Raw genomic sequence first — 20,592 nt, forward strand, 5'->3', positions numbered from 1 at the left:
GATGTATATATAGATATATATATATATAGATATATATAAATATAGTATGGTGTAACATGGCATAAAGATTTTATCAGCGTGAGTTTGAGATTGGTGCTCAGATGTTATGGCAGCACTAAGATACTGTGGTGACATTCACCAACATGAAATACTGAGGCATATTGCTCTTGAGTGATAAAGCCATGAGTGAGTTATGTAGGTCATTCCAGCTGAATGGTGTTAAAACTTTAGGAATATTTTAGAGTTTTAAGATGTTTTTAGTGAGTCTACTTTTGTATCTCTTTCCCTGTAAAGCCAGGTATCTTGGTAACCATGAGTTCAACTGTTAAGGGTTTACAAGGAGTCTTAAATATCTCTAAAAATTACCAGAAACAGGTTTTGTTTAAAGTTCCATTCTTGGGAATGTCCCAGGGTGAATGTAAGTGCTGGATCTGATTGAGGAGCTAGAAATCTCCCTTTCCAATGATACAAAGCTCCCATTTCAATACCTGTAAGACACAAGATAACAGATTTTAAATCTGTGAAATATTTATGCATAAAAAAGCTGTAACTCTGTAGGACTATATTTTGCCTACCTGAGCTTCAGACAGGTATGATTTATTTAATTTATTTATTTATAGCTGGTGGGGAAGGAGGGGAAATTACATACTTGGAAAAGAGACAGGAAACATTTCTCAAACAATTTGATTTTAAAAAGAGAGAGAGAGAGAGAGAGAGAGAGAAGCTGGTGTTAGAAACTGCTCCAACATCTGGAGGTGTGTTAAAGGGTCTTATTAACATCTTTCCAGTAGTTTCAATGAAGAAAGAGCGGTTCTGAGTAGGTCTTAAATTATCCATGCATTAATTTGTTGCAGAGCAGTGTTTACCTGCAAACTAAATAAAATCTTCTTCAGGGCCAGATTCTGCCACTGAGTAGCTCTAAGCCATCTTTCATTTTGAGTCACATACAGATTCCAGCAAGTTTGAGTTGCTGAGAGAAAGCCCAAACATCTCCAAGAATGTTCGTTTAAGCTTTATTTTATCTTTCTGTGCAACAAATCTTTCCAATAGCATGAACAGCATCTTATTAGATAGTGAAACTGCACTACTAAATTTGTATTCCCTCTTTGTTTCATATGCTCTGTTTTCTGCCTTGCAGTTAAAAGAACATGATGTATGTGTTTAAATGTGAATCCTCTCAGAGATATTCTTCTTTGAGTAAAAAGAAAAGGAGTATTTGTGGCACCTTAGAGACTAACCAATTTATTTGAGCATGAGCTTTCGTGAGCTACAGCTCACTTCATCGGATGCATACCGTGGAAACTGCAGTAGACATTATATACACACAGAGACCATGAAACAATACCCCCTCCCACCCCACTGTCCTGTTGATAATAGCTTATCTAAAGTGATCATCAAGTTCGGCCATTTCCAGCATGAATCCAGGTTTTCTCACCCTCCGCCCCCCCCATCCAAACAAACTCACTCTCCTGCTGGTAATAGCCCATCAAAAGTGACCACTCTCTTCACAATGTGTATGATAATCAAGGTGGGCCATTTCCTGCAGGTTCTCTCACCCACTCACCCCCCTCCAAAAACCACACACACAAACTCACTCTCTCTATCAAGCTTTCTTCCAACTACAATACCCAACTGCGGAAGTGAAGAAACAGATTGATAGAGCCAGAAGAGTTCCCAGAAGTCACCTACTACAGGACAGGCCTAATAAGAAAATAACAGAACGCCACTAGCCGTCACCTTCAGCCCCCAACTAAAACCCCTCCAACGCATTATTAAGGATCTACAAGCTATCCTGAAGGATGACCCAACACTCTCACAAATCTTGGGAGACAGGCCAGTCCTTGCCTACAGACAGCCCCGCAACCTGAAGCAAATACTCACCAACAACCACATACCACACAACAGAACCACTAGCCCAGGAACCTATCCTTGCAACAAAGCCCGTTGCCAACTGTGCCCACATATCTATTCAGGGGACACCATCACATCAGCCACACTATCAGAGGCTCGTTCACCTGCACATCTACCAATGTGATATATGCCATCATGTGCCAGCAATGCCCCTCTGCCATGTACATTGGTCAAACTGGACAGTCTCTACGTAAAAGAATAAATGGACACAAATCAGATGTCAAGAATTATAACATTCATAAACCAGTCGGAGAACACTTCAATCTCTCTGGTCACGCAATCACAGACATGAAGGTCGCTATCTTAAAACAAAAAAACTTCAAATCCAGACTCCAGCGAGAAACTGCTGAATTGGAATTCATTTGCAAATTGGATACTATTAATTTAGGCTTAAATAGAGACTGGGAGTGGCTAAGTCATTATGCAAGGTAGCCTATTTCCCCTTGCTTTTTCCTAACCCCCCCCCCCCCCCCGACGTTCTGGTTAAACTTGGATTTAAACTTGGAGAGTGGTCAGTTTGGATGAGCTATTGCCAGCAGGAGAGTGAGTTTATGTGTGTGTGTGTGTGTGTTCCCCCGGGGGGGTGGGGGGTGAGAAAGCCTGGATCTGTGCTGGAAATGACCCACCTTGATTACCATGCACATTGTAGGGAGAGTGGTCACTTTGGATGAGCTATTACCAGCAGGAGAGTGAGTTTGTGTGTGTATGGGGGTGGGGGGGTGAGAAAACCTGGATTTATGCTGGAAATGGCCCACCTTGATTATCATACACATTGTGAAGAGAGTGGTCACTTTTGATGGGCTATTACCAGCAGGAGAGTGAGTTTGTGTGTGGGGGGACGGAGGGTGAGAAAACCTGGATTTGTGCTGGAAATGGCCCAACTTGATGATCACTTTAGATAAGCTATTATCAGCAGGACAGTGGGGTGGGAGGGGGTATTGTTTCATGGTCTCTGTGTGTATATAATGTTTACTGCAGTTTCCACGGTATGCATCCGATGAAGTGAGCTGTAGCTCATGAAAGCTCATGCTCAAATAAATTGGTTAGTCTCTAAGGTGCCACAAGTACTCCTTTTCTTTTTGCAAAGACAGACTAACACGGCTGTTACTCTGAAACCTTCTTTGAGTAGTGTCCCTATGGGTGCTGCACTGTAGGTGTGCTTGTGTCCCTGCACTGCTGATTGGAAAACTTTGGTAGCAGTGTCGGTTAGGCCCACACATGTGCTGTCTCTCCTCATGCTGCACCACGAGGCTAGTCAGTTCACATGGGCTAACCCTCCTCAGTTCCTTCTCAACCACCTGTGGCTAGAGATGGAGCCATTAGCAATACATTAAGACTATTGTTCTCTTGGTTTACATAGTTATAGTTAGCTAGCCTCCTTGTTATAGTTGTAGCTTTTTCTTTCTCCTCCTTTCTTATTTTACCCTTAAAAAAAAGAAGAAAAAGAGACTTTATTTTCTTCATACCCTTTTCCCCCCTTTGGGGACCCTTCCCCTCAACAGGGTATGCCCAGTTTGCAGGGCTTCAAAAAGTGCTGCACCTGTAAAGAGGTGATCCCGGTTACGGATAAGCACTCTCAGTGCATTCACTGCATCGGGAAAGGCCACGTACAACAGAAGTGTGGTCTTTGCCAACAACTCCGGCCAAGATCTTGCAAAGACAGCATTCCAACAGAAGATCATCTTCATGAAGGCAGCTCTCTGGCCCCAGTCACCTGGTAGACATGAGTCTTCCCCACAACCTTCTACATTTAAGAGATGTGGGTTAAAGAAACAGGCTGTGGACCCTTCTCACACATCATCTAAGAAGACAGTGGGAAGTCCCTTAGTGAGCCCCGATATAGCTGTAAGCAATCACCATCTCTCCTGATATCTTCAGCATCGCCGGGACCAAGGCCATCTCAATCTGGCACTCATGCCTCACAAAGACCAACAGCTACTGGTACCACTGACAGGCTCACAGACCCAATGGGCACAGGGTCATTGGTACTTAATGACAAGAGCAAACACTCTAAAAAGACACTTCCAGTATGCGAGTCCACTTTGGTACTGCCAGAGACAGCTCGCCCGGCACCTAAGAGACAAGGGTGGACAAGGTCTCCGTTCCCCACTCCCCAGCACTGCCGTCAATGCTGGGATGATGAGTACTGGCAGAATCCCACCATTCCAGAGACCTCTGCATGCTGGATGCATCCGAATCCTCACCTCTCAGTACCAAGACCTCTGCCCCAATCTTCTACCAAGCATGAGAAGTATCCCCACTGCCATGCCATGCCCCTTCACTCTCTAGCAAGGATTCAGACAGTGAGCCAGAGGACGTAGTGTCACAATACTCCTCCCAAGTCCCTTTTGATGCTCACTATGAAGGATGTACCCACAGATGGCCCCACGACCACCACCATCGTCTTAGTACGGCTACCTACGGACGCCAACACTGTGCTCTATGCCACCCCAATGGCCATATCTTAGATGTCAGGAGAGCCCTGGCATTCTACCTTAACAGGACAAGGGCCTTTAGGAACTCCCCTAGACTTTTCCTCTCCATTGCGGAAAGATCCAAGGGCTCAGTAATATCCGCCCAAAGGCTCTTTAAGAGCTGGTCTACACTACATAGTTAGCTCAACATAAAGCAGTTATGTCAGTAATTATGTCAGTGTCTACACTACAGCCTTCCTCCCACTGATGTAAGTTCCCTACTAAACTGACATAATAACTCCATCTCTGAGGCATAAGGCTTATGTCAGCGTAGTTAGGGAGGTGCAGTGTCCCTTACATTGGCTGTCTTGTCAATTTCACAACAGGACCCATGAAATTGTCAAGAAAGCCGGGCAGCTAGAGCCCAGCTGCCCCTATGCTCCCCTGGAGAGCTGGACCCTGCTCCTACGTGGGAGCAGGGGTGAGAAGCCCAGAGGACTTTCCCCCAGTCCCAGGCGGGAGCTGAAGCCTAGCCAGCTTCGGACCCCTCTCCCAGCTGAGCAGCCCGCCCCTTCCTCCCTGCCAGGAGCCAGGCAGCCTTGTCAATTTCATGGCATGGCACCCAGCAGGGATCGGGTGGGGGTTGGAGGGGTGAAAAGCTGGGGCATCTGGACCCCACTCCCTGGAGGCGAGGAGTTATGGGTGGCTTCCCAGTGATCCTGGTGGGGATCTGGGGCCTAGAAGCCCTGGGTGGCTTTCCTCTGCTCCCTGCAGGGAAGTGGGAGCAGAGGTGGAGGGGCAGCCCACTGAGGGAGCTGCTAGCATTGCTGAGAGACTGGGCTCTCAGGTCCCCACACTGCCCCTCTTAGGTCAGTGGAAGCATTCTTGGTAAGGATGTTCACCACTGACCCAAGATGGGTAGTGTAGGTATGCACTACCACAGTAATTACTGCAGTAGCTGTAAGTTGACCTATATTAAGTCCACTTAGGTTTGTAGTGTAGACATATCCTCAGTGGGTCTCAAATTGCATCAGACAGTGTTACCAAATTCACAACATGACCCTTCCAGGTCCTATTCATACACATTCCACAAGATCGATCTCCTCACCTATTGTCTTCTTCAAGAATGTCCCTATCTCAGAGGTCTGTAGAGTGGCAACATGGATGTCAGTCTACACTTTCGTAGAACACTATGTGATCACAGGGGACTCCACCTCCAATGCCATCTTTGGCTCCCCAGTGCTGTCATCTGAAACTGACCTAACAACCCACCAGAAAGGATACTGCTTGAGAGTTACCTATAGTGGAGCACCCATAGGGACACTACCTGAAGAGGAAGTTACTCACCTTGTGTAGTAACAATGGTTCTTTGAGATGTGTCTCCCTGTGGGTGCTCCACAACCCACCCTCCTTCCCTCTACTTTGGAGTTCTTGTCAATGACTGTCTAGTACAGAAGGAACTGAGGGGCATTAGCCTGCACACACTGACTAGCCTGGTGGCGCAGCACCAGAAGAGAAAGCGCATGTGCGTACCTAACAGACACTGCTACCAAAGTTCTCCAATCAGCAGCACAGGGACACAAGCACACCTACAGTGGCGCACCCATAGGGACACACATCCCAAAGAACCATCATTACTACGCAAGGTGAGTAACTTCTTCTTCTTTGAGGATTATTAACTAATATAACACATAGCTGCTTTGAAATCAGCATAGTTGGATGCTGAAGGAGTCCCTCAGACTAGGGGAATCCTTATTCAATGTTGAGCCACCATTGGAGCTCCTCCACCATACATCTCTTAACTGTCTACGGGGCTGAAGAGAGAGGTGTGGCTGTGGCTAATTTATGCACAGTTGTTGAGGATTCTATTGTCGTCATTGGTTGATGGCATAAATTAGAGGCCTTAGATTGCTGGATATGAGTCACTGTCTCTTTCTGCCCTTCTGAACTGACAGTCATTCAGCATTTGGGGGGTTTTTAAAATTATTTTTTAACACTTTGAGAAAAAATTGCCCATGGCTTCATCTCTTTGGGTATCATTTCAGTAGGTATTCTCATAAAATTGTTTATTTGTTATGATTTCAGTTCCTAACTTTGCCTCTTAGGGAACTGGGCCATTCATAGCCATGACAGCAGCTTTCTCACTTGCCTAAATAGTCTTTTTTCTTGGAATCTCAGCTTTTCTCCTCTAATGAGGTCTACAAAGTGCTAAGGAAATACATAGCAGAAAATGCATTTCCTATGCATATCCTCTGGAGACAATTATTAATTTATGCCTTAATTTTGAGTTCAGTGCAGAGACCTAGATGAAATCTTTGCCTCTTAGCTAGTACATATTCATGGGACAGCCACACAGGATGAGTCCTTAGAAATATGTTACTAACTTTTAAGTAGTCACCAATATGTGAATGGTAACTAAAGATCCAGAATATAGTTTATCACATTGGACCACATTGCATTACCAGATTGATCACTTGCTTATTTTATTAAATCAAGCAGCAGCAATCAGAAAAGTGCATTTGAGATGCCCAGATTTGTGTCTGATTTGTTACCAATATATAAACATAATAGATTTAGCTCACAGTCTCTCTTGATCTTTGTTCCCCACCCTAAATATAACTCCTTGTCCTTGGATATTCAGGCTAAACCATTGCTTACTGTTCTTCCTAAGGCTCAGAGGCTGACACACTCATCTTTTTTTACCCTTCCTGTCTTTTCATAAGAATTATTGGTTCTGTTTCTGTTTCTATGCTCTGTAATTTTTTTAAGATAATTTATTAATCTGAAATAATTCCTTTTCCTCATTTGGCAACTTGTTTTGAGATATCCTTTCTTTCTGGTTTTCATATTTACAAGATTTTTGGTTTTAATTTTTAAATAAATCTGGACAGCAGAGGGCACTGAGACTGAGGTGGATGCAGGTTGCTTGAGCTCTGAAGTGGCTCCAGGGGAATCTTCTAATGTTGCCCCCTAGAATTCACTATCCAATTCCAAGAAATATTGCATGCTACTGTTGAAACCCCCAAGATGTCTTCTAGTTCTCTGAATCCAAAAACACCAAAAACAGAGGAGATCTGTCTCCCCTACTTCTACAAGCAAAATGGTGCCTCAGCAGGATGGAATGCAGCTGATGTCTGTACAATAGGTTGCCACAGATACTTATGAAATTAAATCTACAGTTTCCACCCTTCAGACTACCATGACTGAGACAGAGTGCACTACAGGTTCTATCCAGATGAATGAGTGAAGCAGAACACAGAATTTCTGAAGTGGAAGATGATTTCAAAGAGAACAAATTACAGGTTATGAAGAACTGTAATGATATCAGATTTATTAAGACCAAGCTAATTGATCTAGAAAGCCACTCAAGATGATGTAATATCAGGATTGTGGGTGTTCCTGAGTGCATAGAAAAGGGTAAACCCTCTGAATTTGTCCCTAAACTGCTAACTAAGTTGATGTATACAACTGCTGGTAGATTTTTGTTTTAATATAGAATGGGCACAATGGGCCTTTGCCCTCAAGCCAGCTCCAGGAGATGAAACTAGAGCATTGATTGTGAAGTTCCTGAAGTTTGCAACTAAGGACCTTATCAAGTCCAGAGAAAAAAGGATTATGTTATGGGGAGAACCAGCAATTAAAATACTGTTCTTTCACAATTGTGCCCGTGATGTGATTGCAATGAGGGCAGCTCGTAACCAAGTGAAACAATTGGCTAGGAACATGAACTTGAAGTATTTTATTAACTACCTGGCAACGCTCCATATTAAAAATGGTAAGAAGATAGTACAATTCAGTTCCTGTTAAGAGACAGAAAAATAACTAAAAAATCTTCAAACTCCTGCCTTGCAAGAGGAGACATCTATGAAATGATCCAACCATATGGAATTTATGTATTGCTCTATCAGGTGTGATATGTTTGTTCTAAATAAGCTGATGGGCACTAGTTGTTATTGATATTAGTTCCTTTTTCTCTCTTTCTTTCATTGGGGTTGAAGGACTAAAGGGTTATTATCAATTTACTCCCTACTGCCCTAACTCATGGGAAAGGACCAGTAATGTAAAATCCATCATTTGATTAGCAATTATATATATATAGTCATTGTTTTATTAGATGGTGCTTCCTGAGGACTAGTATATGTAGGTTTTATTGATAATGTGTGATTACTATAGTTGCAATCTTTGGGGTCCCTGGGGATCTCCACGTTTCACCTGATCCGGCCACGCACTCTGGGTGTCAAGTGTGTATGCATATGTCATTTAGGCCTTCAGGGTATGCTCTCTCAACTAAAATGTGGCAATTACGTCAGTAAGAAAAGTTTACAAACTGCAAACTGTTAGTCACCCCTGCTATATGGTTTGTTATAAGGATAAAATTTCTGTATTATCCCCCACACCTCATTCATCCACCTCTGAGGAAACACTTCATGCTTCGTAGAACTTTGGCATTCTACCTTGACCACAGTAATGCATTCAGAACCTGTAATAGGCTTTTCATAGCATAGTCTGAGAATCAAATGCCAACCAGCATCAACTCAATGTATATCACACTGGATCTCTGACTGTGTCAAGCAATGCTATGATCTTGTGAAAGTCTTTCCTCCAGTGAGAGTAATAGCTCACTCCATCAGGGCGCAGTCCACTTCATCAGCCTTTCTGATCAGTGTTCCCATAACAAATATATGTAAAGTGGCAATGTGGTCATCTGTACATACCTCTTTCAGACATTATGCCATCACTCAAGCCTCATGAGACTATGCTAACTTTAGTAAATCCATGTTGCAGTCTCTTTTCAGACGATCCAAAACCTCACCACCTCTAAGGGAATTGCTACAGAGTCACCTAAAATGGAATGGTTTCAGAGTAGCAGCCATGTTAGTCTGTATCCAAAAAAGAAAAGGAGTACTTGTGGCACCTTAGAGACTAACAAATTTATCTGAGCATAAGCTTTCATGAGCTACAGCTCACTGCATCGGATGCATGCAATGTATACATGCCCAATTACTTGAAGGAAAAAAACCCAGCAGTTACTTACCCACAGTAATTGTTTTTTGGAGATGTGTTGCGCACATATAAATTCCACAATCCTTCCACCTTGCCTGTGACTTTGGTTAATATTTTCACAAACAGAACAGACAGGAAGGTGACACACATGCCCCTTTTATGCTTTTGTCTGGGTGCATGAGGAGAGCAGGGGCACATGTGTTCCCTCACGGTACTTCTGGCAAAAGTCTCTGACTCAAGAACGTTGGGCACACAAACACCTAAAGTGGAATGTATATGTGCATAAAACATCTTGAAGAACAACAGTTATTGTAGGTAAATTACCATTGTTTTTTAGTTTCAGGTCTGATTTTTTAAAAATCTTTTATTTATTGGTTAGTTGGTTTCAGGTTTTATTGTCTAATGCACTGGAGTGTGAAATAACTGTTGCTCCATTATTTGTCACCTGCTTGATTACATGACACCTTGACAAAATGGCTAACTTGACTTAGTGGATTTGTTTTATTTACAACAAAGTTATATTTCTACATTAAATACAATTCTGTCCTGACACTGGACCCAGTGGGACTACTCACACTTAAAGTTAAGTATGTGTGTAAGTGTTTTCAAGGTGGGAGCCTTGGATCATAACATTAGTGTTACACAGCTTTCATCATCATTCATTGTTTTTCACAGGACCAGTTTTCTGTGGGAGTGCAGGAAGTCTGGGACTCAAGTGCTAAACTTTTATCAAAAGATAAATTGCCAGTAATTGTAGCTGTTGGGCTAATGTTGTAGATTTTGATCATTTTAGAACTACACTTTTAAATTATTTTTGTGTATTTTGAATAAGGTGTTTTTTGTTTGTGTTTTAATTTAAAAAATATTCTGGCAAGAAGACAATAAATGGTTCAAACCTCTAGTGTTATGGCATTTCAACAGGAGACTTTTTCAAAATTTTACCAAGTCATTCCAACTATCAGGTTTTAATAGTTTCTTCCTCTCTTAGAGGAAGAAGGGAAAATCCATATTTCTTATATGAATTGATTCCCATAAGATACTATATTATTCTCAATGTGGTTCTCTGAGATTTTACATTGTAACGTTTTGGGGAATTGATAATCGTTTTGTACCACATGCTGCCATTTCCAAATATATCTACCATATATTCTGTTTTAGAGTGATAAAAAGTGGGGAATAGTCTAGGGAAAAAAGTGTGTGGGGTCATAAAAATACAATATTGACTTCCTCATCTACCTACACCATCAGAAAAAGGTAGATTTGGAAGGAAAACTTGGAGTAGTTATTTATGGATAATAACTGCCAGTTGGAGGTAATCCAAGCCACGAATTTAGGGGGAAAGGGAGCTGGATTGGGGATTTTGGTTAGGCTGATTATAGAGGTGGGGACCAGCTCCTGATCTGAATGTCTCCAAAGTTCAAAGGGTATTTGAATCAAGGATTGCAGTTTGGGTCCATCTCTGCTGTACATCAGTGTGTTGTGTGCCTATTAAAATAATTAGGTTTTCTGGTTTTTGTTACATCTGTCAACTAAATGAGAGCTCTAAACCCAAAATATTAATTCAGAGACTTCACACTTTGGCTGGTTTTCTATTGCAAAGGCTCTTTTAATGACTTTATTAATAATATATATGGCAATGATAAATTGTATAAATTGTTCTGCTAAAACTGCAAATCTTTCTTGATACTGTAGGACTCATCACTACTTTTACAGTCTACTCATAATGTGACTGTGAATGCTCGCAATTCAGATGGTGAAGTCACAGGCAGATTAAACGTGGGTAAGTCTAAATTATTTTCCTTTGTTTAGCATTTTGTATGGATTATAATGAATATTTGTAAAGAGCTTTGAATATATAAAGGTCTGTATACATGCTAATTGTTCATTTTGATAACCCCATTTGAATAGCCCACCTGCCACACAATATGTACTAAGATTATATTTCTCACTCACCAATTAATTGGTAACTCCATAAATATATAAAACATTTGTTTCCTGCAGGTTTTGACAGGAAAACCAAAGGTTTGGTCTGTTTTTGTCTCACTGTCATTAGCTTTTTTCAAAATTGTTTAAATGGTTCTACTTTCTGTTTTTCTTTCACACTCTTTGATATATATGGTTGTACTTGTTTAAATTAGGCACTTTAGGGGTATAACCGACTGGAGGAAGTAATATATATGCTGTTGCAGTTCATTGAAACCATAGCGTATTTGTGCTTTCATTTTCTCTCTCTGTCCAGAGGGGGGTATCAGCTGGAATCTGAGTGTGGTAAATTCAAATTTGATATGGTCTTGAGTGCTTGCCTTTACATTCACTACAATGGTGTATCATGCCTGAGGCAACTAACAGAGATGTCTAAAGTAAACCTCCTCCTTCAAAGTGTTCTAGAGCAAATTAGGTAAAGTGCCTGAATTATGTCTATTTCTTCAAATTCTGGTGACTGCTGGATTATCTACACTACAAAAAACTCTAATATTGTCTTCCTCTTTGAAGTGTTGGTTCAATAATTTTTTTTACTCTTTTTGAATATATTTTTAAAAAAGAATTATCACCTTACGTTGAGGAATCCAGAACTCTTTAAAAAGACAAGCATTCTTCTTTGAGTGCTTGTCCATATGTATTTCACTTTTTGTGCACATTCATCTCATGCATTCAAGTTTGGATTCTTTTGGCCAGCAATGGCTGTTGGGGCTGTACCTGCACCCTACATGGCCTAGTACTCCCCTACCCAAGAGCATAAAGGGTGGCATGACCCCAACTCTCCCCCAGTTCTTTCTTACCGCCTATTGCTATGAATAAAAACTTTGGCAGTATCCAACCCTTTCATTCACTGTGTGATTTATACTTTCTAGTGTAAATAGTTCATGATAGTTGTAGTTTTAGATCGTTAGTTAACAGTTAGTAATAGTTTTAGTCTTTTATTCTCCCTTTTAAAAAAGTCCATATTGTTTTCCATTAGTTTTCCTAACGAGACTTTCCCAGTACCAGGTCCCGCCCTTATGGATGAAAAAAAGTCCCCTAGGCTTAAAAACTGCCCATCTTGTGGTATGGTAATGCTGCTTAATCGTGGACCTATTGTGCCTGAGTAAAGGATACATTCCTGACAAGTGTGTCATATGAAGGTCATTCTCTAAGAGAACACAAAGGTAAGAGAGGCTCACCTCAGGCTATTTTTACTGGGGAGGTCTATGCACCTCCCTTCAAATCCTTCTGCACCAAGGCTCTTGGCTCTGGCACCATTGGTACCCATCACTAGGGTACTGATAGCTTCTGTCCACCCCTTCTTTGGTAGTGACATTCTTGGTACCAACAGCTTACTCGATACTGGGTGATCTGACTCTCTTGGAATCACCACTTTTGTGATATGATTTGCTTAATATAAAGACTGATGAAGCCTTACGTTCATTAAAAGATTCTCAAGCAATACTGAGCTCTTTAGATGTTTACACACCTACATTGAGAAGTAAGCAAGTCAGGCCACAACCATATTTGAGACAAACCTATTACTCACAACAGAGACCATTAGAAATTCCTAAGAAAAGACAGAGGACTTAGAGGAGGAGGCCATCAGCCTCCACTTTGCTGTCCGTTCATCCTGCTGCATCGACATCAAGGAAATGAATTTGACTCTTATTGGTACTCTTATTTGACTTTTATTGTACATCTTCTCCATTATTCTTCCATTACCTACCTACCCACCCCTCATCCCCTCTTTGGGAACCATTAGTTTTATTTTTGTGGGGCCTGGAACCTTATCACTATAGATCAGTGATATTCAGACTGAGGCTTGCGAGCAAGTGGCTCTTTAATGTGTCTCCTGCAGCTCTTTGCAGCACATGATATTAAAACACTATGATTTAAATATTAACCAATCTAAGTTATTAACCAATCAGGATGCTTTTACTATGTTACTAACCAATTGTAGTTGATAAAATAATAATGCTTGGTCAGTCATTTTGCTGTGAGAATTATATGTAATCTCCCCGTCATACTGTTTAAATATGAATATATATTGTACTATAGTAAATGTAACAATGAATTTACACTACTGTGGCTTTTTTGGGGTAATGCTGGTTACTAATTTGTCTCCTGAACCACTGAGGTCTGAGTATCAGTGCTATAGAGTTTCTAGAGATCATAGAGATGGGGTATTCCATACAATTGCAGATCTCTCTGTCCCTTTTCATGGACCCCTACCATAAGAGCTTGTTACATCAAGAAGTGCAATCACCTCCAAGTCTCAGAGTAGTGGAAGAAGTGCCTCAAGAATGCAGGGGAAGTTTGCTTTCTAATTCCAAAGCAAAAGTGAGACTGGCACCCTATTATGGATTTGAAACACCTTCATCTGCAGATTCAATTCAGGGTGGTAACTGTGGCTTCTATAATTCCATCCTTAGATCCACAGGACTGGTACACAGCTCTGACCTCCCGAAGCCCTGTTTTCATATAGCAATTGATCCTGCTCACAGAAAATACCTAAGGTTCAGGTGGGCAATTCCTATTATCAATAGAGTTCTGCCCCTAGGGCTATCAACAGCACTGATGGTGTTTATCGAATAACTACTGGTAGTGGAAGCTTACCTGGGAAAACAGAGAGTCCAAATTTACTCCTACTGGGATGACCGGCTCATTCAAGGGACATCTCCACAACAGGTGACCGAACCTATTCACCAAATACTCCAATTTTTTTCCTTTCTAGGACTTTGAATCCTAAATAAAAAAGTTGGTATTACTACCTATCCAAAAGGTAGAATTTATGTGGATAGTGCTAAACTCCACCACAGCAAAGGCCTATCTGCTTCAGTACAAATTCAACACCACAATTTGCACAATGTCACCTAGTCATTATTTGTCATTTTCCATGCAGATATTCTGGAGGCTGATATTCATTTCTGCAACATGATACATTCCTATAGCACCTTCCATTGCGGGTCTCAAAGCACTTTACAAATATTACTTAATCTTCACAATAGCTTGCAAGATTGTTTGTAAATGGAGATAATGTTCACCTAATCTTGCAAGCTATTGTGAAAGTGTTTGTAAAGTGCTTTGAGCTCGGGCTCTGATCGAGCTCCAGCCTGAGCCACAACTTGAAAGTGCTGACTACCCAGCTAGGTTTCCAGCACTAGCATGAGCCTTGCTACCCCAAGTCTGTTGACTGGGCTGGAATGTTTGTTTCTGTGAGCTGTGTAGATGTACACTCATTGTCTTTAAAACATCAATACATACACCTTGTAGGTTGTAGTTTCAAAATAAGAAATGAATGGAATGCTAAACATATAAGGCAATAATTAGGAGTATGATTATCAACCATAAACACTCAGGGAAAAATTAGAAAATAAATAGATTTGATACATGTCAAGGTTCCTTCCCCACTCTGAACGCTAGGGTACAGATGTGGGGACCTGCATGAAAAACCTACTAAGCTTATCTTTACCAGCTTAGGTCAAAACTTCCCCAAGGTACAAAATATTCCACCCTTTGTCCTTGGATTGGCCGCTACCACCACCAAACAAATACTGGGGTTACTGGGGAAGAGCTGTTAGGAAATGTCTTTCCCCCCAAAATACTTCCCAAAATCTTGCACCCCACTTCCTGGACAAGGTTTGGTAAAAAGCCTCACCAATTTGCCTAGGTGACTACAGACCCAGACCCTTGGATCTTAAGAACAATGAACAATCCTCCCAACACTTGCACCCCCCCTTTCCTTGGGAATGTTGGATAAAAAGCCTCACCAATTTGCATAGGTGACCACAGACCCAAACCCTTGGATCTGAGAACAATGAAAAAGCATTTAGTTTTCTTACAAGAAGACTTTTAATAGAGATAGAAGTAAATAGAAGTAAAGAAATCCCCCCTGTAACATCAGGATGGTAGATACCTTACAGGGTAATTAGATTCAAAACATAGAGAACCCCTCTAGGCAAAACCTTAAGTTATAAAAAGATACACAGACAGAAATAGTTATTCTATTCAGCACAATTCTTTTCTCAGTCATTTAAATAAATCGTAATCTAACGCATACCTAGCTAGATTACTTACTAAAAGTTCTAAGACTCCATTCCTGGTCTATCCCTGGCAAAGCAGCATATAGACAGACAGATCAGACCCTTTGTTTCTCTCTCTCCTCCCAGCTTTTGAAAGTATCTTGTCTCCTCATTGGTCATTTTGGTCAGGTGCCAGTGAGGTTACCTTTAGCTTCTTAACCCTTTACAGGTGAGAGGATTTTTTTCTCTGGCCAGGAGGGATTTTAAAGGGGTTTACCCTTCCCTTTATATTTATGACAATACAAAATTAAGCAGATTTAAATCATTCCCTAAAACAACTTATAGGGTGTGAAGCTTTAAGGAGTGAAGGAATTCTGCTTGTGTTGTCTAACTCACCATTTCTATTCAAAATGTTAACAACAGAAATGCAAACCTGATTAAAAATAAAGTCAAATAATTGTATTAAACACATCTATATCAACTTATTTCTTGATTAAAAAGGAAATCTACTGCTTAAGACCAAATCTTCATCATCACAATATAAAACAGACTTTTGGGGTTGCAGTAAAGGAGCGTATTCGATATTTATGTATGGGCAGACATTTATGCTATGTTAGATTGTGTGTTTTAATTTATCAGATGGACATCTATAGAGATTTTTATACATTTGAAGAAATAAATAATTAGTACTGCAAAACATAACAAATGTTTACTACTGACTGAGAGTGATTAAGAATGGCTGCATTTTGTGAATTAGCAAAGTAAGAAAATGACCACAATGAAAAAAGCAAGGATAACATAGCACAATGCATTTTGTTTCTTTGCCTAGTTTAAAATTTATTATACTACCTAATAAATATTTTATAGTATGTTTTCTTATTAATAGCCTTTAACAATAACATCAATTAGATTACATGATAGAAACCAAAATTTACATAATATTCCTGGAAGTTCCAAAATGCATAAAAATATAGGCATGTCCACTAAATAAACATCAACTAGAAAAGGGAAGAGATTTTTTAAAAATTATCTATTAAATGATTGGTATTTCCACTAAATAACTGACTACAAGTAACAATAATCTGGCATTTCCAAACAACCACAGGTAAAAAAAATATTATACATCTAATACTTAAGTTAGAACAAGTTGTCTAGATTTGAAAAACAGATAATGCCCCAAAACCTGATCTTCTGAAGTGGTAAAACATCATCTTTGAATCTAATTTTTTTTAAGACGATAAATAAAAAGTAGTCTATAAAAAATACCACAATTTGATTTAAATTATTTCATATCCTTGTATATCGGTATACATCCGATGAAGTGAGCTGTAGCTCATGAAAGCTTATGCTCAAATAAATTGGTTAGTCTCTAAGGTGCCACAAGTACTCCTTTTCTTTTTGCGAATACAGACTAACACGGCTGTTACTCTGAAACTTGTATGGGCTTGTTTGTTGGAAAAGATTGGGAAATGTATGTATTTTATGACCCACATTGTAAAACCTGTTCTGCTACCCCATTTTGGCAATACCCAAACCAGCTTGCCTAATTTTAGGCTCCTAAATCTTTATTTTGGCATGCTTTGCCTCTTAGAATCAAATCAAACTCAGCCTTCTAACAGCAGCTGCTTTTATATTTGACTAAACATTTTATAGTCTACTGTGAATAAAAATCAAATTTTTAAATAATAAAATCACATTTAAAAAATTTAAATTAAATGCATTTTTCTTTTAAAAAATAAACTTGTTTAAAATTAAATTTGAAATTATGAAAACCTATGTTAAGACCAAAACTTATTATAATCTATTTCAATTAATTTTAATAATGCTGCATCTATGAGCCCTCCTCAAATTTTGATGTATTAAAGGGTGCTCCTTTTTTAAATTATATGAATAAGATGGAAAAAATCTTTAACACCTGAGGTTAACTTAAGCATTATAAATGTCTCACAATGTCATGTAATACATGAAGTAAGTAGCCATATTATTTTCAAACTTTACAGTGGATCGAATGCTGATGTTTGCATTTTTCCAAAGCTAAGTACTTTCAGTCTGTATTGTGCAGAAAAGCTTTTGACTTAATTACTTTTTGTTTCAGTTTAACTAGCTGGTTCAAAGAGAATATTTTCTTCATTTGGGTTAGTTCATTCAAAGTTGAGAAACCACGTGGAAGCTGAAAAATCAGGGAAGCTCATTTTCCTCTGCCAGTCTGTGAATAAAAGCCAAGTGGGAAAAGATGAGATCTACCAATTACAAAATCTAGAAAAACATGGGGCCAGATTTTCAAAGTTATTTAGGCACCTAAAAATTCAGATGGGTGCATAATGGGCTTTTCATTAGTGCCTAAGCAGATTCGGTGTCTAACTTCACTTGATTTCAATGGGAGTTAGGCATGAAATTTGTTTTAAGATTAGGGTTAGCAAAAAGAAGTACAAAATTTAGTTGCTTATTAAGTGATTCCTATTTGCTCTTTTTGAATGCCAATATTATTTATTCTATTCATAGCATATTGGTCTTCTGTTCTAACTAGTGTTCTTTTAAATTACAGTATCTGTGCCATAGTAAGAATTACCATAAACAAATATTAACTATTTGCATGATACTTCCATGACTGATAATCATGAGACATGCTTAAACAATAATGACTGAGGGATTAAATAAGCAGTTAGAAAAGGTTTACTGCTAAGACCTATTATCCTCAGTCATTACATCCTGGGAATGATGTTGCTGTTATGATATTTTGGTGATCACCCATACCAGTAAGGAGTTCTGTTACCTCCTGCCTCATAACCTTGGTGCCTTTATGCTGTGCAGCTTTGGTTCAGAGCCCTGACACCTGTAGCCAACCCAAAAGCACAAGGTCTCATCCTGACTTCTAAGAACATAGGGTTGGAAGGGACCTCAGAAGGTCATCTAGTCCAACCCCCTGCTCAAAACAGGACCAATCTCTAATTTTTGCCCCAGATCCCTAAATGGCCCCCTCAAGGATTGAACTTATAACTCTGGGGTTAGCAGGCCAATGCTCAAACCACTGAGCTATCCCTCCCTTCCGCCAGCCTATTTAGTCCTTGCAGGGTGACACCAACAGCCCTTCCAGTCCTGAGTCTCTCCAAATCCATCCATCCCGAGTTGTTAAGTACCAGACACTCAGACTTTCCTCCTCTAGTTCATCACCCCCAAAAAATATGAAACCAGTTCCCCAGTCACCAGTTTACTTTTGCACTCACACTCCAGACAGTTTACACACCAAAGACCTGCTTGGAGTAAGATGAAACTTCAGGCTTTACACTTCCAAATTAAATAAACTCCTTTTTCTGATTCAAATTACCTGAACAGTTTCCCAATGTAACCCCTGCCGTAGAGGGGATCCTGCATCTCGTGGACAGCACCCGCCAAGTGACTGTCCCTCAGTTTCTGGATGAAAACTTCAGTTTCAAACCTCCTTTTTAAAAGGCTCCCTGCATCTCACCGCCACCACCCAATCTCTCTCTCTCTCTCTCTCTCTCTCTCCCCCACCTCCCCACTGCCCCCCCTACCCCAGCATGGTGACCCATAGTTATTCAGAGTTGGGAAAAGTCCCTCCTGAGGTGATAGCCTGGATGTCTCATTGTTTTTCCATTAAACAAATGGCCCATCATTTGTCTTTTCCTGGTTTGTACAATGCTAGGTGCTTGGAGCTAGTCTCCTGTTGTTGGGGAGGCAGCCCTTCCCTCTGATTCTTCACCATCCTGCTGTGAAGTGGAGCTGAATGTTACAGCACAAATTATGAGCAAGCTTTTATATATACACAAATACATACATTCATAACCACGGTCTGTATACCTAGCTCATAATGACCATGAAGTTCAGAACATTACAAAGTTTCATAAAAGACCTTAACATATTTTTATAGCAGAATAACATTGTATACTTTTATTCTTTTGGGGTCAAACTCCCTGTTCTCCTCTTGGGGGTGTCTTGACCCTGATTTGTCACAGTGTTGCTATTATAAGTTTGAAAAACATAGTCATGTGGATTTTTTTAATGAGTGGTCCAGTTTCAGTTGGTATGAACAGGGCCTTGCTGCAGAATTAATGCCTTGTACATTAGCCAGAGTGCTTGAACCATTTCTCAGCATTCCATCCAGTTTATAAACATAAGTAATTGCAGTTGTGGAACATTTATGAGAATAAGTTTGGGATCAGTCCAGGGATATGGTCTTGTCAGGTTATTAAATTCTATTTCAACAAAAGAATTATAATCAGTTGTGCCTACAGTAGAAAGTGATTCAAAATCAAATGTTAGAATCTTAGAATAAGTGTTTAAGACTGATTTAGATATCTGTTTTACCTTAAGAATTATCCACATAGGGGAATGGAAACTGTGTCTTACTGGCTGAGTTTCTGTGGAATTTTCCAGTTGGGAGCAGCAGCTATCCACTTCTCATAAATGAACTAGGGCTCCCCCCATAAACCATAGATCCTCCCCAAGTTCACTAAAGGCGAAGCACTTCCACCATGAGGTTCCTTGTCATTAATGCTAATGCACATTTCCCAACTCACCAATTCATTGCAGCCCCTCAATAACCTAACTCTTGTAGGAGCCATATCTACATGATTATAGCCTGGCATCCAGTTGGTTGTTCCAGGAACACACTATCATGGGTGGGGCACAACAGTTGTGTGATGTAGGGCAGTGGTTCTCAAAGCCGGTCTGCCGCTTGTTCAGGAAAAGCCCCTGGTGTGCCGAACCAGTTTGTTTACCTGCGGCGTCCGCAGGTTCGGCCGATCGCAGCTCCCACTGGCCGCGGTTCACCGCTCCAGGCCAATGGGGGCTGCAGGAAGGGCTGCCAGCACGTCCCTTGGCCCTTGCCTCTTCCCACAGCCTCCATTGGCCTGGAGCGGCGAACTGCAGCCAGTGGGAGCCGCGATCGGCCGAATCTGTGGATGCTGCATGTAAACAAATCGGTCTGGTGCGCCAGGGGCTTTTCCTGAACAAGTGGCGGACCGACTTTGAGAACCACTGATGTAGGGGACAATGTTGTTTACTGCAGATTTCATCTAAAGAAAGGTTACCCACAGGTGTGATTGAGGGAGAGATTTTAGTGGAGTATATCAGCCCCCTGTTCTGTGCCATCGTACTTCCATTCAGCCTGTGGCCCCTTCTTTTGATGGGACATATTTGTTGTTGGATGGCAGGGGAAAACCCAGAACATACTGTAAAAGTGGCACTACTTATTTCTGATCATGCACACAGAGATACCTGAGCGTAAGTGCCTCTTCACTTGCAGAAGCAGAGTG

General features: G+C 40.6%; 1 protein-coding gene across 1 annotated transcript in view; it reads left to right on the forward strand.

Annotated features, from left to right (window-relative positions):
* The window catches only part of SGCG (sarcoglycan gamma), a 94,867-nt gene that overhangs the window by 17,598 nt on the left and 56,677 nt on the right, over window positions 1–20,592 (forward strand). The window contains exon 3 of the mRNA XM_077806105.1: window positions 11,022–11,109. Within this exon, the coding sequence (XP_077662231.1) occupies window positions 11,022–11,109 (88 nt within the window). The remainder of the gene's footprint in view (window positions 1–11,021; window positions 11,110–20,592) is intronic.

Source organism: Eretmochelys imbricata, chromosome 1, assembly GCF_965152235.1.
Source record: "Eretmochelys imbricata isolate rEreImb1 chromosome 1, rEreImb1.hap1, whole genome shotgun sequence".
In the NCBI taxonomy this organism is placed as follows: domain Eukaryota; kingdom Metazoa; phylum Chordata; order Testudines; family Cheloniidae; genus Eretmochelys; species Eretmochelys imbricata.